The sequence below is a fragment of the Schistocerca serialis genome, chromosome 1, assembly GCF_023864345.2.
Source record: "Schistocerca serialis cubense isolate TAMUIC-IGC-003099 chromosome 1, iqSchSeri2.2, whole genome shotgun sequence".
NCBI classification, from domain to species: Eukaryota; Metazoa; Arthropoda; class Insecta; order Orthoptera; family Acrididae; genus Schistocerca; species Schistocerca serialis.
In genome coordinates this window covers 629,482,655-629,508,515 of record NC_064638.1, presented here as the reverse complement: position 1 = coordinate 629,508,515, position 25,861 = coordinate 629,482,655, and the positions used below count along the sequence as shown (strand labels likewise).

Below are 25,861 nucleotides of genomic sequence, written 5' to 3'. Positions count from 1 at the left end.
TGACACGGATCCGTCACCATGTGCAACTTATCAATTGTCCCTGTGACAATATGTTCATAAAATGGTGTCTGGCTCAGAAGTAAGAGAACGAATTGGTATTGAAAGGTATGCGGATTCGACTCCCCCCCATCGGCAAATACACTCCTGGAAATGGAAAAAAGAACACATTGACACCGGTGTGTCAGACCCACCATACTTGCTCCGGACACTGCGAGTGGGCTGTACAAGCAATGATCACACGCATGGCACAGCGGACACACCAGGAACCGCGGTGTTGGCCGTCGAATGGCGCTAGCTGCGCAGCATTTGTGCACCGCCGCCGTCAGTGTCAGCCAGTTTGCCATGGCATACGGAGCTCCATCGCAGTCTTTAACACTGGCATCATGCCGCGACAGCGTGGACGTGAACCGTATGTGCAGTTGACGGACTTTGAGCGAGGGTGTATAGTGGGCATGCGGGAGGCAGGGTGGACATACCGCCGAATTGCTCAACACGTGGGGCGTGAGGTCTCCACAGTACATCGATGTTGTCGCCAGTGGTCGGCGGAAGGTGCACGTGCCCGTCGACCTGGGACCGGACCGCAGCGACGCACGGATGCACGCCAAGACCGTAGGATCCTACGCAGTGCCGTAGGGGACCGCACCGCCACTTCCCAGCAAATTAGGGACACTTTTGGTCCTGGGGTATCGGCGAGGACCATTCGCAACCATCTCCATGAAGCTGGGCTACGGTCTCGCACACCGTTAGGCCGTCTTCCGCTCACGCCCCAACATCGTGCAGCCCGCCTCCAGTGGTGTCGCGACAGGCGTGAATGGAGGGACGAATGGAGACGTGTCGTCTTCAGCGATGAGAGTCGCTTCTGCCTTGGTGCCAATGATGGTCGTATGCGTGTTTGGCGCCGTGCAGGTGAGCGCCACAATCAGGACTGCATACGACCGAGGCACACAGGGCCAACACCCGGCATCATGGTGCGGGGAGCGATCTCCTACACTGGCCGTACACCACTGGTGATCGTCGAGGGGACACTGAATAGTGCACGGTACATCCAAACCGTCATCGAACCCATCGTTCTACCATTCCTAGACCGGCAAGGGAACTTGCTGTTCCAACAGGACAATGCAAGTCCGCATGTATCCCGTGCCACCCAACGTGCTCTAGAAGGTGTAAGTCAACTACCCTGGCCAGCAAGATCTCCGGATCTGTCCCCCATTGAGCATGTTTGGGACTGGATGAAGCGTCGTCTCACGCGGTCTGCACGTCCAGCACGAACGCTGGTCCAACTGAGGCGCCAGGTGGAAATGGCATGGCAAGCCGTTCCACAGGACTACATCCAGCATCTCTACAATCGTCTCAATGGGAGAATAGCAGCCTGCATTGCTGCGAAAGGTGGATATACACTGTACTAGTGCCGACATTGTGCATGCTCTGTTGCCTGTGTCTATGTGCCTGTGGTTCTGTCAGTGTGATCATGTGATGTATCTGACCCCAGGAATGTGTCAATAAAGTTTCCCCTTCCTGGGACAATGAATTCACGGTGTTCTTATTTCAATTTCCAGGAGTGTATTTTTGTGCTCTTTGGCAATGCGTACAATACTGACATCACAACTAACCCGCATTTCATCCTATGCCTATACTTTTTGTGCTTTTATAAATTAATAAAATAATCTATATAATGTTGCACTTAATGGTGATGTCAGCAGTGTATGCACTACCAAGGAGCACAAAAATATTTGCCATCGGGAAGAGTCAAACCTGCGACCTTTTCAAAATGAATCTGATCTTTTACCACTGATTCAAACATCCCTTCCTAATCACAATCTCAAAGATACAATTGATAAGTAGTACCATAAATTTGGACGAATTTGGCAATGATAAGTAGGCGTCCTCTCCTTGTAAGTTCTCGACATTATTTAAACAGAATTTTGAAAAAAAAAACTTCCAAAATTACCAACATCAGTATCAATCTCTCACAAAAACAGCTGGCTAACAGCTGGTATTAAGAAATCCTCCCAAGTCCCTACATATGCCAGTTCCTTGAAAAAGAGTCATAATGAGCGAATATTCCTAAATTTCTATTACAGGTACAAAGAGTATTATGATGAATTGCTGACTGATGCAAAAAAAAGTTGTTTCATGAGAAAATAACACACAATTCAGAAAACAAATGCAAAACAGTGTGAACAGTCTTTAAAAAGGAAACAGGGAGAGACAAAACAAGGCACAATAACAAAATGATAAGGGTGTGGCATAAAATAATAGGCCTTAATGATCCACACCACTTATCAAAATATGTGACTAATTACTTTTCAAGCAGCCTACAGAGAAATTACAACAAAAACTCCCAAAAAAATTTATCCCCTGTAAATAATTGCGCACTAAGAACAATGATGTCACTACTAAGTCAGTAAAACTGTACAAAACATAATAGATGAAATACCAAGGTATGTGCTGAAACAATGTAAGCTCCTTTAAGAAGCATAATAAATGAATAACACACATTTGAGAAATTTCCAGATAAGAGTTGTACCTCTGCTAAAGAAAAGTGATGCAGAAGACATAGAAAACTATTGGCTCATTTTCCCTGTTGTCACCATTCTCAAAAATAAGAGACGCAATTATGAGAGGCAAATTAATGTATAAATATAACCTTTTAAATGAATCACTGTTTGGTTGCTGAAGTGGTAGAACATAGTTCACAAAAGCTGTACTTGATGCTCTTGAAAAATATTAATGTGTCACAGGAATCTTTTTAGATCTTTCTGAGGCTTTTGGTACTGTTAGCTGTGATATTCTACTAAATAAGCTAGAAGCATTAGGAGTAAGAGATGTAGGTAATGACTGGTTCCAAATATATCTTACAGATAGGATACAAAGAATACAGATAACATATACCAGTACTCAAATAAGTCCAAAATTTTAATAAAATGCTTAGATTAAAAATACATAAATATCAAGGAGTTCCTCAGGGCAGCCACTACTGTTCCTGGTATACATCCATGATTTTCTCAGTAGCATTAGTCAAGGGGCAACATTTCTCCTTGGCGATGACAGCAATACTATAATCACTGGCAAAACAACAGTGCTCTTTGCAGAGAAAGCAAATGACACCAACAAAGAAGTTTACAATTGGTCAATATGCAATAAAGTGACAATTAATATGAAGAAAACAAATTATATGTATTTCAGGTCAAAGAGGGAAAATGGCATTATTAAATAAATATAATAAACACAAAATATAATAAACACAGAATTTCTATGAATGAATATTTATTATCAGTTGCAATGATGTGAACACAAAATGATACTTGCAAACAGAATGTCATTAGTATGTTCTGCCATCAGTGTGTAACAACCAGTGTCTTTTAGTTACATACTGTTCATATGTACACTCAGTTCTTAGCTGTGGAATTCTTTTCTGTGGAACAAATGTAAACAATATGAACACAGTTTTCAAATTATAGAAAAGTGTCATAAGAGTAATAGCGACAAACAGTAGTCAAGAACATTGTAAAGACATGTTCAAAATACCGGGGATTTTAACTATACCACATGAGTTAATTACTCAATCAGTTGTACACATGAAAAATAACATTCATAATTACTGCACACACATCTCTGTGCTAGACCATAGAGCACTAGCCAGACTGAACTTATATGTTCTGGTAAGAATAGAAATAAAACTCAAAACAGCATTTTCTGCCAATGAATAAAACTGTACAACAAACTGCCCAAGGAGACTGGAGGGATAACTAAAACACACTCCTTTAAAAAAGGTAGCCAAAAAGTATCTGTTAAGCAATCCATTTAAACATTGAAGGAGATAAATAATACAGAGTACAGGTTCGGTAAAAAATGTAGTATATACAAACAATAAAAATGATAATAAAACATTATTATTTCAAATAACACTGTCACACTATGTTATTTCCTTCTTTTTTTCTTTTTCAGGGGAAGCTTACTCTCAAAGATATGCAATGGATAATGCTAACACCTTATTCTCTTGGTGAGTTGAACATCTCACGCACTTTAGGGGGATGCTGACTCAGTTTTCCAGTTTGTCAAGTGGAAAGTTGCAGAACACAAAATGAAAACCAGACATCATCGCTATGGTCCTGATAATATGTTTAGTGTTAATTATGAAACAATGGGTGTATTGTATGTGTAGTGTTTGCAGTGTCTGAGAGTGAGAAATTAATGAAAAGTGTAGCACTACCCTTTTACATAATTAAATAACTTGCTTGAAAAACAGAAATGTGCAATACGGAAAAAGCAAATGAAGTAGGACTGTTTTAAACAGACTGGCATTGTATGCAAAAGGATGGAGGTTCCATTCTTATCAGGCCATTCTGATTTGAGTTTCCAAGGTTTCCCTAAATTACTTCAGGCAAATGCTGTGATGGATCCTACGCTAAGGCTATGTCCAACTACCTGTCCTATCCTTGTCTGACAGATGTGTGAATATGTCAGTGCCTGTATATATGTATTATGTTATTTTTGTTGTTTGTAAATGGTAATATCAAGCCATGTCCTTATAAAAGTGATATACAGATGGACAAAACTACCTTACTTGTTTGTGCTAACAGTCATGCAATACTGCCATGAGACTTTGCAATTGCAACAAGAAAAATCAGCACTTGGAAGAAAACTGCATAAAAAAACAGCAAATATAAATATACTCCAAATTTCAATAACAGATCATCTCCCCTGAAGCAAAGTCACAGCATTATGTTACAAGAATGAAGCCAGATTGTTAATATGAATTAAGACATACGAAATAGAAGACATGGAAAAGAAAAAGGAAAATACAATGAAAAATTCTGGAGCCAATGGAACACAATGGTAATTACACAAACAGAAATAATGAAGATCTACATGAGACAGCCGGCCGCTGTGTAGTGGTCAGTCTGGAACCATGCTGCTACTACGGTCGCAGGTTCTAATCCTGCCTCGGGCAGGGATGTGTGTGATGTCCTTAGTTTAATTAGGTTTAAGTCTAGGGGACTGATGACCTCAGATGTTAATTCCCATAGTGCTTAGAACCATTTGAACCATTTTTTTACATGAGACAAATGAACAACTAAATGTAAAATTCAGAAAACGTAAAGTAGAATGATGTTTTTTGGTCATCTGTTTTCACTGAATGAAAACAACGTATGCCCAGTGAATTTTTGAACATATCAACAGGGGAAGTCTCTCTGGAGTGGACCTAACATGTCAGTAATGATATGGAATCAAAATTGAATAAAATGAAATTCTGAAATATGTTCCAAGAAACGGTTTTTGATTCCCATCTCCAGAGAAAACAAAAAAGAGAGCTGGAACAAAGTGGTCATAAGTTTAGAAACAATAGCTCTCTGATCGAATGCAAAATTGTTTGAAAAACTGGAAGTTAAATCAGCAGTGGTTATTACCTAGGTAGGAGATCTATACCATAGTATGCACAACGTCAGTAGAAAATTATATACAATTAAAAATGTAGGCATCTGCAGTATATTAAAAGGGCGCATGACTGCTATGGTAAGATGTTGAGGTAGGGGGCGGAGGGGGAAGCAGGCAATAACAAACTATGACCTCCCACTCCCTGCAGAGGAGGATCCGCGCCTGAAATTTTCCGGGTACTGTATTACATATAACTACGACTTCTTTAACAGTTATTTCATGCTGATATTTGACGAAAAGACATGCTGTCAGTAAATGAATCACCCTGAGAAAAAGTGTTTGAACTTTGCCGCAGTCGCGTCCACATTCTTCATCGACGATGGAATGGATCAAGTTTCGTGACTGAATCCTTTGGTACGCAATCCTCTTGCCTCCACTAATAATCCATACGAAAATATCAGGCATTGAATGCTGCGGCTGTAAAAATAAAATCTGATGAAATTGGTTACAACAGAGTAAATACACATTAACTAGAATAACTGAAGCACCAGTAACATCAACTGGGACAACTTTGCCACTTTTTTCCGTTCTTTCAATTGCTATGTTAACTAATAGGTCTATGTACGAAAACGAAACCATCATTAACTCTTCTTTCACCGTTTGCAGAAATATGGCAAGTTAAGAAAATATTTATACGAGTTGCATTAAAGTTCTAAGGCCTCAGATTTTTTTTTCTCCAGACTGGAAAGAAATAGAAACATGCGCATTGTTTTAAAATGAGGCCGCGTTCATTGTCAATACGTCCCAGAGATGGCAGCACCATAAGACGGATGGAATTTTACCACCAGCGGCGAGAATGAGAACTGTTTTAAATACTTAAAATGGCGACGTTTTCCTTACTTGAACAGTGAGCAATCATTCAGTTTCTGAATTTGCGTGTGTGAAACCAATTTAAATTCATCGACAGTTGAAGGAGACATGTGTCGAAAGTGCGTTCGTGGGTGCGACAGTTTAATGAAGGCAGAACATCGTGTGATAACAAACCGAAACAACCTCGGGCTCGCACAAGCCGGTCTGACGACATGATCGAGAAAATGGAGAGAATTGTTTTGGGGAATCGCCGAATGACTGTTGAACAGATCGCCTCCAGAGTTGGCATTTCTGTGGGTTCTGTGCACACAATCCTGCATGACGACCTGAAAATGCGAAAAGTGTCATCCAGATGGGTGCCACGAATGCTGACGGACGACCACACGGCTGCCCGTGTGGCATGTTGCCGAACAATGTTGACGCGCAATGACAGCATGAATGGAACTTTTTTTTATCGTCGGTTGTGACAATGGATGAGATGTGGATGCCATTTTTCAATCCAGAAACAAAGCGCCAGTCAGCTCAATGGAAGCACACAGATTCACCGCTACCAAAAAAATTTCGGGTAACCGCCAGTGCTGAAAAAATGATGGTGTCCATGTTCTGGGACAGCGAGGGTGTAATCCTTACCCATTGCGTTCCAAAGGGCACTACGGTAACAGGTGCATCCTACGAAAATGTTTTGAAGAACAAATTCCTTCCTGCACTGCAACAAAAACGTCCGGGAAGGGCTGCGCGTGTGCTGTTTCACCAAGACAACGCACCCGCATATCAAGTTAACGTTACGCAACAGTTTCTTCGTGATGACAACTTTGAAGTGATTCCTCATGCTCCCTACTCACCTGACCTGGCTCCTAGTGACCTTTGGCTTTTTCCAACAATGAAAGACACTCTCCGTGGCGGCACATTCACCAGCCGTGCTGCTATTGTCTCAGCGATTTTCCAGTGGTAAAAACAGACTCCTAAACAAGCCTTCGCCGCTGCCATGGAATTATGGCGTCAGCGTTGTGAAAAATGTGTACGTCTGCAGGGCGATTACGTCGAGAAGTAACGCCAGTTTCATCGATTTCGGGTGAGTAGTTAATTAGAAAAAAAATCGGAGGCCTTAGAACTTGAATGCACCTCGTACATCAGAAAAGTGCAAACAACAATGGCAAAGTTACTTCAGAAACGGGGCATCTTTACCAACGGTGTTGGGCAAGGAAAAATGCCAAAAAATTAAGAGTGAAAAGATTATTTAAATTATGAAAACTTTTTGTAGGAAATACATATTACGGTAGATGTAAGTATTCAAAACATTAAAACCAGTGTCACACATTTCAAAGAAAATTCTTAAATTTTTATCAGAAAATGTAAAATTTCCCATATTCCATTGTAAGAGGAGTTAATTTAATGAATTACACAAAAGCATAGTATATTTGGGAAATAAAAACGTTTCCCTCTGTCAGTTGTTCTAAGATATGTAATTACGAAATGGAAACTCGACGTATCCGTCTCCACATAACCCACAAAAACTCGTTCTGCTCTCTTCTTTCTCATCACTAATCAACGCAGTCTGCGGTCATCATGTTTTGAATGGAAGCATTTTACATCTCGTTTCCCACTGCTTATTTCCTTACCACTGTGGAGGTAGCAAGTAGCAGATTAATATCATCATAGCTTTCGCAGAACTACTTACGACCTCTTAGCTTATTCCTAAAGGGTCTTGGCATTTTGAAAAACAAAACGAAAAACGCAAGATCTGAACAATAGCGGAAAAATGTAAGAAATTTACGAAAGTCTACGTTGACAAAGTTGTACGGTAACGTTTTCATCAAGCTTCATGGTACAATAAATTATACGTCTCAAAGTCACTCGTGCGTCTCATAGCTTTGTTACAGCATGTACACTGTTAACAGCGCAGTATGTTAGCGCCAGCTGAATGTTTTGTTTCTTTTGTGATTTCGTGTGTTCACGTGTGGTTTCCGGCTGCTGTGGAACGGTGTATTGACGTGTGTCTGGTAGTGAGCGAAATTCAGGAGCAAGGGCCTACAATTAGCGCTACTCAGATCGCTGTGCATGAAGGGTGAAATGACATCCGGAAACAATCTATAATCGTCGTATTGAACGTACTGAAGATTTTTTGCAGATCTAAAAAGAAACCAGGAATATTACAAATTTCGCACAAGTTCATAAAATGACAAGAAAACCTTGTAGTATTTCCGAACCTACGATATACCGTATTAACAGGGTAGTAACACCGGCTGACTCTCTAATTTTAAGATGTGTATTCACCCTCCAAGAAAGGGATGTAAATAAAAACGGAAATTAGAAGATTTTGGCAAAATATTAGAGCGTCTACCTGTGATTTGATACTATGACGGAGGAGAGTATCAGACGGCTAGGAAAATGCAGAGGAATCTCTGTGGAAAAACTAATTATTCTGGCTCAGAGACTTCCGTTCTTTGTCTTCTCCGTTCACTTGGTTTCCGAGTCAGGAAGTATAGTGATAGATACAAAATTTTAATGGAATGCCAAGACATTGCAGCAGCAAGGAAGAAGCTTTGTGTAACATGCACTTGCTGCATGCTGATGAAATATACTTCTAGTACACCTCGATAAAACTTGGGTTTCACAAAATTACACGCAAAAATTATTTTCCTCGACTTCAACGGAAATGTTGACATGAAAGAACCTACAGTGACTTTTGTGTAGCTATATGGGCGATTTGGGTGATGGATGCAATGACGAAGGATTAGTAAGAGCGGCAACCAAAAATGTTTCAGGAAGTAGGAAAGGCTGCTTTCAGTCGTACTGAGGCGAGCCGTCGGAATTAAAATCCTGGCGGCGGCATAATCGGGCGCTGTTGAGCACGGATCCTCGTAAATTAAATTCGTTCATACGTGACACAATACAATAATGATGTCTCAGATGTTATCAATTTTAATGTCGTGGATTTCGTATCAACTTTCTCGCTGGCGGTTTCTACAAGGTCCAACGACGACATTTTTCGTTACACAGGCAGAACAGTGTCAGACCTCTTCAGATATTTTATTTTTTATCTCGGAATACTTTAATGTTTTCACATGAAATATGTAGCACATGCATCGATAAACTTCAAGAATGTTCATATATTATTTTCAGTACAAATATGTTTGTGATTCTAATTTTCCACAGTCTGAAGTAATAAAATGCTTTTCTTCAAAATTTCTTGTAGTGTTTATTTTTACGTTTTTTCGTAGCATCTAAGAAGAATTTTATTTTGGAAAATACTCCATTACAACAATAGAGATGCCTAACTTTTTTCGAAATTTCTACTAATATTTGAAACAAACATTAATTGGTAATACTGTAGGACTATGGGATGAGCTTGAGGTGCCTATTTTCGTGACGAAAGCTATCCTGATATTATTTAACCTAAAAGCAAGCTAAAATTTAATACAAAAATAATTCTGAAAGATAAATATATGCATTATTAAGTCAAAAAAGTAGTTTTTACACGATATGAAAGGGCAGGGAGTGACACTAAGTTTTAGACTACAGGTATAAAAAAATAATTTCGCCCAACACGAAACCAAAAACATCGATTCGTTCTGTAAACACATAACAATGCAAAAAACACGCAAAATGGTAATAATTAAATGTCTTGTGCGTGCGATTCAGGAAATTAGCAGAACACCATAATTATATAGTTGCTTTCAAAAACTGGCAAAGTTGTTCCACACTGCACATCAGACCCAATAGACAATATCGTTACGAAACAATGAAAGCCAGATTGTAGACATTCTGAGCGAAGAAACTGGCAGTCATGATCTATTTATTCAGTCTGATGAGATGAGGGCCATAAGGGACCAGGAACAACACATTTCAAAAAAATTTACGAAACATTCTCAATTACGTACCTCTGTGAAATTATTACAGGATCAATTATAATTAGCAATGCAAATAATAACAGTGAATAATTCTAAGAATAAGAATAATACTGATAACCTTAACGTTTAGTATCATCAGAAACGGAAGGTATAATGAAAGAGAAGAAGACTGAATTGTCAAAGACAACGTCGGAGGTTCGAGTCCTCCCTCGGGCATGGGTATGTGTGTTGTCCTTAGAATAAGTTAGTTTTATGTTAGATTAAGTAGTGTGTAAGCTTAGGGACCGATGACTTAAGCAGTTTGGTCTCATAAGATCTTACCATAAATTTACATTTTTTTCTTTTTTTTTAATAGAGCACTCCGCACTATGGGGGAAGGAAAAGTGATGGTGGAGGAGGGTTGACCAGAGTGAGCTGCAGACAAGTAAGTGTATGCAGAAGAAATCTATTATAATAAAAAGTTGACCATTAGCCATCTTTTGAAGTCTGGAAGGAATTTAATTTCTCTTATAATCAGACGAAGAACGTTCAGAGTCCGGTTCCTGTGCAGAAAATAACTTTTGAGAAGATTGTTGTGTTATGTAGTGGTTTTACTTTGTTGAGAACGAGTATTTCTGCTGTGCTTTTCAGGTATAGTGTAAGAGTTGGAGATAAATAAGAGGGAGTGCAACGGTCGAGAAGAACAAACACAGGATATGATAGATAGTATTGTGCTTGTCGGCACATGGCCACTACAGTTTTTTGTAGTTCGTAAGGTTTCGTCAGTGCTTCTACATCCGAATTGCAATTTCCATTAGTCGTGAATTGTCGTGATTCTACGAAAATTTACACTAGGTTTAACTTGTTTCGCTGGTACTTACATCTTCCACAAGGAACTTGAGCTTCTGTAAATATGTGTGAGCAGTTTTGTATCTTTCCTTAAGGGAGTTTTTTGTGACCAAGGCCTTGAGATTCCTTGACATGACACCTATGTGTTCCTGGAAAAGAGCAGTCGTAATGTAAGAAAACAATTACTATAATCAGAAATGAACTGTGTAATTAGAAAACCAAAAGATGAATAAAATTTATGAGTGTCGGTTAAGTAGGGGAAAGTGGCCCAAAACGACATACAATAAAGTTAATTGTCTTTCACGGCTCATATTTGCCTATTAAAATTATATAAATACAATTTTAAATTTCACTGGGATTTCTACAGTAGCATATGCATAAGGAATTCAGTATAAAATAATTCATTTTGCTATGAATTCACAATTTGAAAAACGTTGTCAACGTTTCATTCTGGGCTACCCGGTAGGGCAAAATGACACACCTTTTCTCTTAGCAGGATAATTCCTCAATTATTACTAATAAATTGCTAGCATATGCATAAATTATAGCATAAACATATATTATAGTTTAATTAAGTCTTAGAAATGTAATCCTACCAAATTAAGGATGTGCATTAGTAAAATGTACCAAAATATACTGCAATTTGTTTCCAGGAACTCAGAATCTTACAAATCACATTTAAAATTTGAAGAGTATTCAACCGATGGATGATATTTTCAATTCAATTAGTTAGAAAAAAATATGTTATTGCCACAACTCACGCACAAACTTTTTTGTACGCTTGGGAAGTCCAGAACAATCAGCACAGATCCATTTTGAGCAGCTCATACAGTTTCTTTTGATCGCCTGTATAAATCACAACAGTAAATACAAGCTGCGTCCTCTTCTTCATCAGTACTGACGTTTATGTCTGCTACTTCTTCATCTGGGGGGAGGGGGGAGGGGCGAGAGGGAAGCCCTGGCCAAATGTCGCTTCACAGTAGCCGGTTTGATTTTCTCAGCTTCTTTTCCTTTTCCCTTTTCTGGAGCTACTTTTCCTTCAGAACTTGCAGATATGGTGTTGCAGTGAGCTCCTGGCAGCCTTCACCAGCTCTGCGTTCCTTAGGCGTACCGAACTGGAAGAAGTTTGAGAAATCTCGTGGAGGATTGTCTCTGCACTCTCTGTGACTGACTCATTGATGCCATGAATGGAGTCTAGTGAAGCAGGGGGTACAACCCGTCGGCTTTGACCAATGACGTCAGAATTGGCCAGATAGCATTTATTACACAGATGAAAGAGCTGACAAGACTGTTCAGAAACAAAGGAATACGAAACACGAAAAATATGGTTGACATATATATTAAGGCAAGTAGTATTTTCACGTTAAGGATATCGCGTGTTTGTATCGTAATATTTCTGTGGAAAATGAAGGGGAAAAAAGGATGGAAATATTGGTAGCACAGAATACCTCACGTCACATGTATATGGGTTGTATGTCCAACCTAATTCGAACTGTATTGGTTAACTGCAGTATGGGATACAAGTTTAGCGTACGTCGATTTCTTCGTTTTCGTTAGCATTAGTATCCTGTTGTTCAGTTCAACTATGTAGGTCAACTGAAGCACGGGACACAAATTTTACATGCGTTGTTTCTTTCGCCTTCGCAGCCACTAACAGTCTGTTCTTGCGTAGATAGTAGTACTACCGATGGCAGAAGGAGCTACGTACATAATATCTGTATCCCATACTTCAGTTGACCTATACATATGTACACTGCTAACGAAAACGTGGAAATGGACGCACGTTACATTTGCAACCTGTATCTCATTTGAACTACGCGAAGAGGCAATAAGACGACACACATACAATTTGTATCCTGTACTTCACTATGAGGTACGGTTTTTTTTTTTCGCCTTCGCTGCTAATAATATCGACTGAGAGTTATGGTTTTCATCACAGCAGTGACAATAGTATCCCACTCTTTGGTTGAGCTATATACAACATTTGTATCCCGCTCTCGAGTTGACATATATAAGTAAATCTAATCAATGTTGCATCTGTCGTTCTTTTCGAATAGGTAGTGTCAGTATAAAGGTCAGTTGAAGGACAGGATGCAAATTTTGTGTCGGGAGTTTCGCCGTTAATATTCCTAGTACAGATTCGACAAAATCATACTGCAAATCATGCTGGGAAACGAAAGAAGAACGACAGCTGTGACGTACTGGAGTACACAAAAACACGTAATAGTGTAATACAACAACGAAATACGTCAAAATAGTCAAATGCAGTAACAAAAAAAAAAAAAAAAAATGGAAAACTGAACTTACAACGTGGGAACTTCTAGAGAGAACCGAAGCTCGCCTAGAAAGACATCAACAAAAATCACATTCCCACATACACAACAAACCAAACATTACGAAAACACACACACACACACACACACACACGCACGCACACACACACACACACTCACCCCCCCCCCCCCCCCCCCACCATCCTAATGTGAAATTAGCTAACGTATTTCGGACGGTACATTTGGCCAACACGTTTAACAAAACATTTAAAAGGGAAATTTGTTTGGGGATTACTACGCCTCCGTGAATATTCGTCCAAGTGACTTTGAAGTTAAAAAAAAAATGGCTCTGAGCACTATGGGACTTGACATCAATGGTCATCAGTCCCCTAGAACTTAGAACTACTTAAACCTAACTAACATATGGACATCACACAACACCCAGTCATCACGAGGCAGAGAAAATCCCTGACCCCGCCGGGAGTCGAAGCCGGGAACCCGGGCGTGAGAAGCGAGAACGCTACCGCACGACCACAAGCTGCGGACGACTTTGAAGTGTTCGAAGTGTCGAAAGCCGGCGCTTCCCCTTCCCTACAAGAGATTTCACAGCTGACCAATAACCCTCTATGCTATTTGTGCAAGCCCCTGTGGATAATGATCTGAACTCAATATTGTGATTAACTACGAGATGCTGATAACCCCTCTCCCTTAAATCCCTATATGAAGAAAAACCATCTGAAATTGTAATGGAACCCTCTGCAACGTGATCTTCAATTAGCTTTCATAATGTCTCTGTCGGCGAACTTAGATTTTTCGAACCACGTCCCTCGTCTAATGGACCGCCACAACCGATCTCTGCTACAGCGCCATACGAATAAGTCGTTAGCACGGCGCCGAGATACACTTGTGGGGCGCATATGTTCGCCGCACTCACGACATCGAACATACTCGGCAACGGGACCACACATTTGTAAGAAACAAATCGTGGTAAACATTTCTACGCCCATAGCCTCTCTCAATTCATCCAGGTTCTTAGCAACATATAAATCCATAACTACAAACGAAAATGAGATAGTAAAAGTCGTCCTAAAATTAGAAAATAATAGTCCAAATTACCTCAATATAACTAAGATTGAAAGTAAGTACGGAATGAATTGCAAACAACCCAATTATTTAAATAAATGCACACGAAGAATATTGTGAGCAATATGTAGCGATCTCTTTTAAAATCACACTCAATTATTTTAATGTACAACGATAGCGCTTATCCGGAACACAGAACTGTTGTATTATTTGTGGCTGAAAGTGGAGACATTATTATCTATGAGTAATGTATGACGTCATTGGTCAAAGCCGACGGGTTGCATCCCCTGCTTCACTAGATCCCATGAATGAAAGAAAGCTCAGTTGTTGATAAGGTGAATTGATCTATTATAGGAGGTAGCTGATTTGTTGTTCTACTGGGTGCATACAAATGTTCCGGAAATAAATATGGATTAAATGGAAATACTCCAGAAACATTTTTTGGAGTTTCTGCTAGCAAACAGGCTTCGTGGAAAAGCTTGGCAATTTGGTAAACTGAAACTACTCTTCCTGGGTTCACTTCCTCACTTCCTTGTTGAAGTATGTGTCAAGTGGTTTCAAAGAATGTCAAGTCTGGGGGCTGAAGCCTATGGGTGCAATGTGGCGGAAGACACAACAAAACAACCCCATTTAATTTGGCCAGTTCAAGGGCATGTATGCTCTTATGGCTACTATGGCCATCTATTATTGGCAGTATTTTTTCTTTTTTTGTTGGCTTCACTGTGGAAATGAAGTGTTGCAGCCATTCCACGAATAACTCTGCAGTTATGTAACCAGTTTCATTGTACAGACGCAGGGTGCTCAGTGGAGCTTCATCGTAAAGCTTTGGATTCAGCTACTTTTGAGAAATATTAATGCAGGTGGAAAGTACTGTCCACTGGAACTACAACGCGCTACGACAGTCACATGAATTCGACGCTCAGAACTCGCTATAGCACCAACCTTTTGTTTTTCCTTTTGCAGCAAAAATTCTACTGTTTTCTTATGTATGGGTACATTTAGTACAGTAGTTTAGTCCTTTTAAATACTATTGTGTTGAGTAGGCATACAGTAAAGGTTGTCCTTCCTACAAACTGCATCGACGTAACGTTTCTTTCATTGTTGTTGAAGGTAGGCGAAATGCTACGCAGGCAGCAGAACTGTACGGAGAGCGATATCCTGACAAGAACCACCTTCCCGACGGGTGTTTTCTCGTCTTGTTGCGAGGGTTCAGGAAACGGGAAGTTTCAACCCACGACAACGCAATCGTCGTAGCACAAGCACAGACAAAGCTGCCGAAGTTACTGTTCTCGCTTCCGTTGCTATGAATCCACACGGGAGCACACGACAGCTTGAACACGAGGTTACGAGGTTGGCATCGTATTCTTACACGTCACCGGTTCCATCCTTACCACGTACACCTACGTCAAGAATTGCATGAGAATGATTTCCAGAATCGTGTACAGTTCTGTCAGTGGACACAGCAGCAAATCATCGCCAAGCCGAACTTCTTCTCCAATGTTCTATTTACCGATGTATGTTCCTTCTCAAACAAAGGACAGGTAAATACAAGGAACATGCTTTATTGGTCGAGCGACAACCCACGATGGCTTAGACAGGTGGAACATCAGCGTCAATGGTGAGTTAACGTCTGGTGTGGGATGTTTGGTACTACAATTGTTGGCCCTTATTTCATCAATGGTAGTCTAAAAGGCACAGCGTATGCCAACTTCCTCAGACGAATTCTTCCTCCTCTTCTGGATGAAGTGCCGCTAAGAACCAGTATGCTTATGTTGTATCAACACGATGGATGTCCAACACATAATGCTTTTCGTGCACGTCGTGTTCTGAACTGAAGGTATCCTGCCAGATGGATTGGTCGAGGATGAACAGTTACTTGGCCTGCTAGGTCTCATGATTTAAATCCTCTGGACTTTTTTCTTTGGGGATGCATTAAAGACGTTGTCTGTCGCGATATTCCAACAACTCCAGAGGACATGCAGGAACGTATTGTGCTTGGTAGTAATTCTCTTCAGCAAGCAACACTGTAAGCAGTAAATAATTCTTTCATTCAACGAGTGCACCAGTGTATTGGTGACCAGGTCACCACTTTGAACACCTTTGAATGTTCTACTCCTGGGCAATAGTACAGGAGAGTCAAAGTCAATTTTGTGTTATGTTTTTACTTGGTTTTCATTTGTTTTCTGACACCTGCAGCAAGTGGACGAGTTGTGATGCCTGGTTCAAAGTCAATGTTGTGTTATGTAATTAATGACGTTGAGTTTCAGTGGATGGTATACTGTGATACATTTTTGAATAGATCTGTACGAGAGGAAATGAATTACCGAATAAAAAATACAGAGTCCCATTTAAAAAAGTCATACTACTGTTCACATCTTTGTAAAAAACAAAGCTACAACGAAGACAATCATGCTGATTGATGTCGCCCTGACAGCTAAAGAATATTTGCTTGAAACATTTTGTAATTTGCATCTGGACAAACAGTTATTTAGGGTAGTGAAGATAAAAGGGACACCCTATGTAGTAAAATTAGATCAGACGTCATTATTACCATATTATTACTATTCTTATTATTGCTATGATTGGTAGTTGACGCAGTTGTACAAATTTGTGAATAATGATGACTGTTTACAACAGATGCTGTTGGATACTTTCAACTTTATCTGACTTAAAGAATTTGTGGACATCCAAAATGTATACTCATGAGTCGCCAGTTCTAGAGGCAGTTACGCGCTACCGAGATCGTGTCTCCTGGGGGTGACTAGCTTTTTGTCCCTTGTGTATGTTATCGTGAAAACAACTAGGCATGTTTTATGTGTCTTAAGAATTTCGGTCCCAGAAATTGTTGCTCTACAAAAATTCAATAAAGAAAGTAACGCATTTGTCACACATACGATCAGTTAGCTGGTGCACACAGTTACTCTGCAGTGGAGAGAATCAAGGCATTCATCATTGTTGTGCTGTTATAGTACGACCTTCACTGCCATCATCAGTGAACTATGACTAGAGAGGCGGGAAGGCCGGCTGCTACGTACGACGTCTCGCTGGCAGAGCTTGATGCGCTCCTTGTCGAGCTTGGTCTTGCCCATGCCGGCGGTGGCGCTGTTGCTGCGCGCGATGGACACGTATCTGGCGCACGCGGCCGACAGCTCCTCCAGCACGGCGCGCAGCCGCCGCTCTGCCGCGCCGTCCTCCTGCTCCGTCAGCAGCTGCACCTCGGACAGGCCTTCTTCCTGGGAACATAGACGGCGCTAGTGCGGCCCGACCCCTTTCTAATTATAAAGCTTGCAGAAGAATAAACCAACTTATATTGCCTTTATAGATTTTTTTTTCTTTATTGAGTTTCGATTCCTCTCGAAGGGGGCGGGCTGGCAGCAGCTTAGTATGCCGCTCTTCAGCCTACAGACTTTGTTTTAAAGAGATGAAGATAATAAATAATAAAAACAGGCGATAAAATCGGAGACTTAAATGGTAACATGGCGAAAAAATCGTGGAACTTAAAACATAGAACAAAGGGATGATGATGCTAATAAAATACATATGAAGCAGACAGGTAAAATAATACACAGACAATTAAAAAAACACGGCGACAGTCTGGTTTATGTTCGCAAAAAGACATAAAATTCACACCCAGCGACAGCATGGTTTCTGTTCGCAACACTTTGGAAAGACGAACAACACTGAACATTCACTTGAACACTGCACTAAAAAGTTGGCAAATATGACATACCACAGCCAAGAGCAGGTGATGGGAAATTGGACAGATGATGGGAAAATAAAAAGGGGGAAGGAGAGGAAAAACGAAGGGGGGGAGGGGGAAAGAAGCTGATGGAGGATGAGGAACCATAAGAGGGGTAGGGGGTGCGAGCAGACACGACAGGGAGTGGGGAAGGCAGAGAAGGGGAATACAAAAGGACTCGGGGGGGAGGGAGAAGGGAGATAGGGAGAGGTTAGATGGGGAAAAACCGGATGGAAGGGGGGGAAGAGGGAGCCCAAGGGAAAAGACGGAGGAAAGGAGGGAGGGTGAGGATCAGAGTAGATAGGAGGGATAAATGGAGGGAGAGAGGGCATCATCCGGGAGGGGGAGTTGGTGGAAGCCACCTTGGGAAAGGAGATGAAGGGTGTAGAGGTGGAGGGTAGGGGGGACACAACAGTGAAGATGTGGCAGGGGACGGGGATGGGAGAGGAGAGGAGAGGAGCAACCATGGGGTGAGGGGGATCCAGACAGTGGGAAAGTGGAGAGTACGCAGATACGTTCGAGGAGCCTTTATAGATCTGGAAAACGGATTTGAAAATATTATCTGGCAATAGACGTTCAGAGTGCAGAAGGAAGCAGCTCTAAAGTGGAAAGATATGCGAGTGATACCCTATCTCCTCCCATACAGGATGGTCCGTTGATAGTTATCGGGCCAAATATCTCACGAAATAAGCATCAAACAAAAAACTACAAACATCGAAACTCGTCTATCCTGAAGGGGGAACTAGATGGCGCTATGGTTGGCCCGCTAGATGGCGCTGCCATAGGTCAAACGGATATCAACTGCGTCTTTTTAAATAGGAACCCCCATTTTTTATTCCATATTCGTGTAGTACGCAAAGAAATATGAATGTTTTAGTTGGACACTTTTTCGCTTTATGTCAGGTGGCGCTGTAATAGTCACAAACGTATAAGAACGTGGTATCACGTAACATTCCGCCAGTGCGGACGGTATTTGCTTCGTGATACATTACTCGTTTTAAAATGGACCGTTTACTAATTGCGGGAAAGGTCGATATCGTGTTGATGTATGGCTATTGTGATCAAAATGCCCAACTGGCGTGTGCTATGTATGCTGCTCGGTATCCTGGACGACATCATCCAAGTGTCCGGACCATTCGCCGGATAGTTACGTTATTTAAGGAAACAGGAAGTGTTCAGCCACGTGTGAAACGTCAACCACGACCTGCAACAAATGATGATGCCCAAGTAGGTGTTTTAGCTGCTGCCGCGGCTAATCCGCACATCAGCAGCAGACAAATTGCGCGAGAATCGGGTATCTCAAAAACGTCGGTGTTGAGAATGCTACATCAACATCGATTGCTCCCGTATCATATTTCTATGCACCAGGAATTGCACGGCGACGATTTTGAACGTCGTCTACAGTTCTGCCACTGGACACAAGAGAACTTACGGGATGACGACAGATTTTTTGTACGCGTTCTATTTAGCAACGAAGCGTCATTCACCAACAGCGGTAACACAAACCGGCATAATATGCACTGTTGGGCAACGGAAAATCCACGATGGCTGCGATAAGTGGAACATCAGCGACCTTGGCGGGTTAATGCATGGTGCGGCATTATGTGAGGAAGAATAATTGGCCCCCATTTTATTGATGGCAATCTAAATGGTGCAATGTATGCTGAATTCCTACGTAATGTTCTACCGATGTTACTACTGGTGCATTGGTCGTCAAAGCACCATACCATGGCCCGCACGTTCACCGGATCTGACGTCCTCGGATTTCTTTCTGTGGGGAAGTTGAAGGATATTTGGTATCGTGATCCACCGACAACGCCTGACAACATGCGTCAGCGCATTGTCAATACATGTGCGAACATTACGGAAGGAGAACCACTCGCTGTTGAGAGTGATGTCGTTACACTTATTGCCAAATGCATTGAGATTGACGGACATCATTTTGTGCATTTATTGCATTAATGTGGTATTTACAGGTGATCACACTGCAACAGCGTGCGTTCTCGGAAATTATAAGTTCATAAAGGTACATGTATCACACTGGAACAACCGAAATAAAATGTTCAAATGTACCTACGTTCTGTATTTTAATTTAAAAAACCTACCTTTTACCAACTGTTCGTCTAAAATTGTGAGCCATATGTTTGTGACTATTACAACGCCTTCTAACACAAAGCGAAAAAATACGTACTACACGAATATCTAATAAAAAATGGGGGTTAATATTTAAAAAAAACGCATTTAATATCCGTTTGACCTATGGGAGCGCCATCTAGCGGACCAACCATAGCGCCATCTGATTTCCCCCTTCAAACTAGCCAAGCTTCGTTCTTTGTAGTTTTTTCGCTTGACGCTTATTTCGTGAGATATTTGGCCCGGTCACCATCAATGGACCACCCTGTATACACTACTTACACCACGGAAGCTGTAGGCCAAATTCGCGAAACAACTGAAGTGGGGATCAAATTTAATGGACAGAAGACAGACATACCGCATTACCCACACGACATTGCTGTGGTCACTGAGGCGAAAGAAGATCTAGAGAAGATCCGCAGCACAACGGAAAAGGATTTTCTGTAATCGGTACGTTGTGAGAATAAGGAAGAGGAAGATGTGAGTGATGGTATGCAGTAATGAAGAGGGTTGTGAACCTCTAAGAACGAAAACTTGAAGAGAGGAGTTAGAAGTGATAGAGGAGTTCTATTGGAGCAGAAATATCACAAGATATGGTAAAGACGGAAAGAAATTGTGCGCAGAATACGGCACACCATAAATGCATTTCATTTGGGAAAGAACTTATTCAAATGCAAAAACATCAACCTGGAAATGTGGAGGCGCATCATGGAAGCATTTCTTAGGAGTACAGCGAAACTTGGACAGTAGGAAAACATGAAAGAAGACGTCTAGAAGCCCTGGAGTTTTGGTGCTACAGAAGGGTGATGATCAGCCGGGGAAACAGAGTTACCAATTAAGAGATGTTGATAAGATCACAGGAGACCTGGCCTCTCTGGAGGCACATCCGAACAAAAAGAGACAAACTGGTAGGACACATTCTGAGGTATAATAAGATCATTGGAACAGTTAGTACTGTTGATGGAAAAAAATTCCTAGAGACAACCCAGGATGTCATACTTGCAGCAAATTACGAAGTGCAGTGTGCTATGTATGTGAGTACGCGGAAATGAACAGGAAGGCAGAAAGAAGAATGGAACAGCGTACTGCTGCAAACCAGACTCACCGCTGAATACTAAAGAAGAAGAAGACCTACTAAAATGCGAGTGGAAACATTGGAACGTCTAACACTTACCAAAATGTGAGTGCCAATACTGGAAGGTAGCCAACGCTGCTCGGCGGGTATTAAAGAATGTAAATAACGTTCTTGTGTAGCAAATATCCTAACATAGATGGACGGTGAAGCAAAAAAAATGAAACTATGATTGATGTCTATGAAACGTTCGAAGGAAAAAAAGTTGAAAATATGTGTTTCAAGGGGGAAAAAAATGTGCTCGGGATGGTCTTTGGCTGAAGCAGTTAATGTTTTTCACTTCTTCATAAAACGAAACATTACTATGAGAACTATGGTAGAGGTGAATCACTTTACACAAACACAGCAAAGATGAATGTCGGACTATATCATACTTGTCTGTGCTATGAGGAAGATAGAACCACAGGAAAAAGTTGTAAACAATAGAGGAAAATCAATTAACATGCCGATACATCTAAGATAATACAACTACAGTCCGAAAAATTTTGCCGGTCAACTATTGTACAAAAACTGCAGGACAGCTGCTCTAATAAAAGGTTTAACAACTGAAAGCTTGGAGTAAATGGGTACCTAAGTGCCATTCTCAACATTTTACAGGAAATGCCTTTTGTCTTTTAATTTTCTAATTCAAAATAGGTTTTTATATTTAACTGAAGACATATTACACTGTGCTCAGTCATTAAAAAACAGAAATTAATCAAGGACAGTAAAAAATGCAAAAGCCATAACATGCAATCAATCCTACGTCCACAATATTTGACCTAAAATAGAACGTAAGTGCCTCAGGCAGTTACATCCCTTTATACAAATATTTCACCGGATAATACCTAATCATAGAATAGCTATTTGCTCCCTATTCTTGGCTGTGATGATAACAGAAAGAAACTGTTACCGTAATACAAAAACTTACATCTTTTTAAATAATCTTCAAGTTTATTAATACAACTATATTGAAATCCATTATTACAATAATATTGGAATAATAAAAACCTTTTGAACATGACTTGAATTTAAAGATATGATGCTTCCATTAAATAGTTTGTCTTCAGGTTTTACCAATTCAATGATAGTAATTCAATCATTTTTTTTTTTAAATCAGTCTTCTTATCTTCTGTAATGTTAATATGGGTCAAAGCCAGTAATGATAATAATTTTTCTAAATCAAATGCAAATGTCACACTACAGCAACTAGGAATTTCAGATTCGTTGAAATCATTTATCATTTTTGTTCTTGGTTTTGCAGCTTTCAAATGATGAAGTTTTAGTTTATTTCTGGTATCTGTTTTCACTCTACCAGAGGATGTTGCGATTTGAGAAACTAACAAATCACATGTTGTACACTTGTATGTTCTAGATTGCTGGAACGATAGTTTATTTTTGAAACGTTTATTAAACACCACATAATAAAAACGGTACGACGCAGTGCTGTCAGGATATTGTTTCTTAAAAGCCTCATAAAACATTGATTTGTTCAAAACCCGTGAAAGATATTCCTTCCCTGAATCCTGCCTCCTATAGTGGCTTACATGTCTTGGGAATGATCGTATGTGCTCACATAGACAAAAGCCTTGTCGTCATGAGTATATTTTCGATAAATTTTCTCATTACTCCTTTTTACAACATACACTGAGTTAGTAGTCTGCTTGATTTTCATTAAAAGCTGGCACCTATTACCAGAGGTAGCAAAAATATCGCAGAAAATATTCTTAAAAACTTGCACAATTTTCTCTTCGCCATTTAGCACAGTGTACATCACCGTTGTTTGACATCTGCTTGGTGCATATGTACCATGTCTGCGTCTTGCAAAACGTTTATCTTGCATTAGGTCAAGAAGATGTTTTTTTTGTTTTGTTTACAATTTATAAAACTCATCAAAGAGTAAAAGTTTTTGGTCGTCGGGTATACATTTGCACTTGTATTTGTATTTACATATAAAAGTTTGTTGGGATGGGACAGCCTTCGCCGTTACTATAGTGTTAGCAGCAGTTGCCACCATTTCTCAGCTTCTTATTTTATTCCGACTGTCTCTTTATACGTTCGATCTTGTGGAGCATACACCCAGTGCATTCTGTTAATCATCGCTGTAACTAATAGGAGCCATATTGGCACTTAAATCGCCATTTAAATTGTTGGCGTTGGTACATAGATCCCATTTTTGGTAAAACTACACTTTTTTGAAAAAAATGGCAGTTAGACCCCTATTTACTTCAAGCCATCAATTGTGTGTAATATTTCTTACTTGTCTCCTCCTAATATTGACTTACAGTCTCTGGATGTCATCATTACACTAATGACGAATTCTGAGAAAGTGCCGGACCAACTTAATGTAGCTTTAATGAAAAAAGGCCTACTTAGAATTTTTCAAGTGAAACTCTTCCTCACCAGTTTGTCAATAATTTTTGCAATGATATTCGAGTTGTACATTCGCCTTCTGTGGTCCGGCCATATCGAGTACACATGCATACATGGTTTGTCGTCCCAGTATGGGAGGAAGTAATAGATGCGGTCATGGGTCATTGGTTTGGCTGGCGGCGTGGTGCTCTGCCAGGAAGGTAGTTCTGATGTTACCACTTCTAAAAAACAGAAACATTTTAGGCACTATGTCAGTAAACTGTTTTTGAGTAAAGAAAGTAAACTGAAAAAAAATAAACAATCGTTCACTTACCTAAATTGTCATCGCTGTCGGAGTCAGCGAAATCTTTCGCCGTTTCATTGTGACCGTCAATTGAGTTACCTGCGTTTCCAATGCTAAGTTCAAAATATACTGGTTTGTCTCCCAATTTTTTGTCGATCATTGTCGCTTCCAGGATTGTCGCAAACAGAAAAAATTCTTCATTTTTTGCATATGATGACTGCAACAAATCATTGTCGTTAGTGACTATCGTCTTTACTTTTGCTTTAGAATGGGTTTGGTGTTATAATATGTACAATGGACACTTATACGGAATGAACAGCAACAGGTTAACCAAACAGATTTTTTAAATATCTTTGGAACAAAAAATCAACAATAACCTGGATACAAGAAGTTAGGAAAGATTTGGAAAGAAACAACATGAGTGAAAAAGATGCAACAGAAAGAGAGAGTTTCAAGAGGAAAGTGTTAAAAATGGAAGGATTCCAAGGAAAGAGGGAGAAGAAGACAGGGTCAAAATGGTCCGAGGAGAGAAAAAGAATACATAGTGAAAAGATGAAAGAATACTGGAGGAAAAAGAAAGAACAACAAAGAAGGAAGCTCTGAAATGGGTGTGTGGTCCTTAGATGACCCAAACGAAGAAAGAAAGAAAGAAGAAGAAATAAGTAAGAAACAGATATCAGCACCATAGTACGCTTAGTGATTCTTATTCTGGAAATTAAAGAAAGGTACAACAGTGTGGTTAAAATTCAGGATGAATTTAATGACAAGATATTCTGATCACATTGCTATCCTTTGTGAAAGTGAAGAATTACCTGACATGTGAAGGGAATGAACAGTCTAAATGAGTGCAGAATATGGACCGAGTGTAAATCGAAGAAAGACGAAAGTAATGAGGAGTAACAAAAATGATATTGGCGATAAACTTAGTATCAAACCTGGGGATTACGAAGTGGACGAAGTTAGGGAATCCTCATACTTTAGAAGCAAAAAACACATAGTGGAAGAAGCAAAGGGGACATAAAAAGTAAGCTAGCATGGGCAAAAAAGGCACTTCTTGCCAAAAGAAGTATGCTAACGTCAAACACAGGACTTAATTTTACGAGGTGCATTCAAGTTCTAAGGCCTCCAATTTTTTTTCACCTTACTGGAAAGAGATAGAAACAAGCGCATTGTATTAAAATGAGGCCGCGTTCATTGTCAATACGTCCCAGAGATGGCAGCACCGTATGACAGATGGAATTTTACAACCAGTGGCGAGAATGAGAACTGTTTTAAATACTTAAAATGGCGACGTTTTCCTTACTTGAACAGCGTGCAATCATTCGGTTTCTGAATTTGCGTGGTGTGAAACCAATTGAAATTCATCGACAGTTGAAGGAGACATGTGGTGATGGAGTTATGGATGTGTCGAAAATGCGTTTGTGGGTGCGACAGTTTAATGAAGGCAGAACATTGTGTGACAACAAACCGAAACAACCTCGGGCTCGCACAAGCTGGTCTGACGACATGTTCGAGAAAGTGGAGAGAATTGTTTTGGGGGATCGCCGAATGACTGTTGAACAGATCGCCTCCAGAGTTGGCATTTCTGTGCACACAATCCTGCATGACGACCTGAAAATGCGAAAAGTGTCATCCAGATGGGTGCCACGAATGCTGACGGACGACCACATGGTTGCCCGTGTGGCATGTTGCCAAGCAATGTTGACGTGCAACGACAGCATGAATGGGACTTTCTTTTCGTCGGTTGTGACAATGGATGAGACGTGGATGCCATTTTTCAATCCAGAAACAAAGCGCCAGTCAGCTCAATGGAAGCACACAGATTCACCGCCGCCAAAAAAATTTCGGGTAACCGCCAGTGCTGAAAAAATGATGGTGTCCATGTTCTGGGACAGCGAGGGCGTAATCCTTACCCACTGCGTTCCAAAGGTCACTACG

General features: G+C 40.5%; 1 protein-coding gene across 1 annotated transcript in view; it reads right to left on the bottom strand.

Annotated features, from left to right (window-relative positions):
* Positions 1-25,861, bottom strand: part of LOC126419675 (otoferlin-like) — a 468,560-nt gene that overhangs the window by 202,015 nt on the left and 240,684 nt on the right. Inside the window, exons 13-17 of the mRNA XM_050086891.1 lie at positions 23,954-24,140; positions 23,671-23,861; positions 17,320-17,517; positions 10,961-11,077; positions 5,704-5,856 (exon numbers count right to left, since the gene is read on the bottom strand). Coding sequence (XP_049942848.1) covers positions 5,704-5,856; positions 10,961-11,077; positions 17,320-17,517; positions 23,671-23,861; positions 23,954-24,140 — 846 coding nt within the window. The remainder of the gene's footprint in view (positions 1-5,703; positions 5,857-10,960; positions 11,078-17,319; positions 17,518-23,670; positions 23,862-23,953; positions 24,141-25,861) is intronic.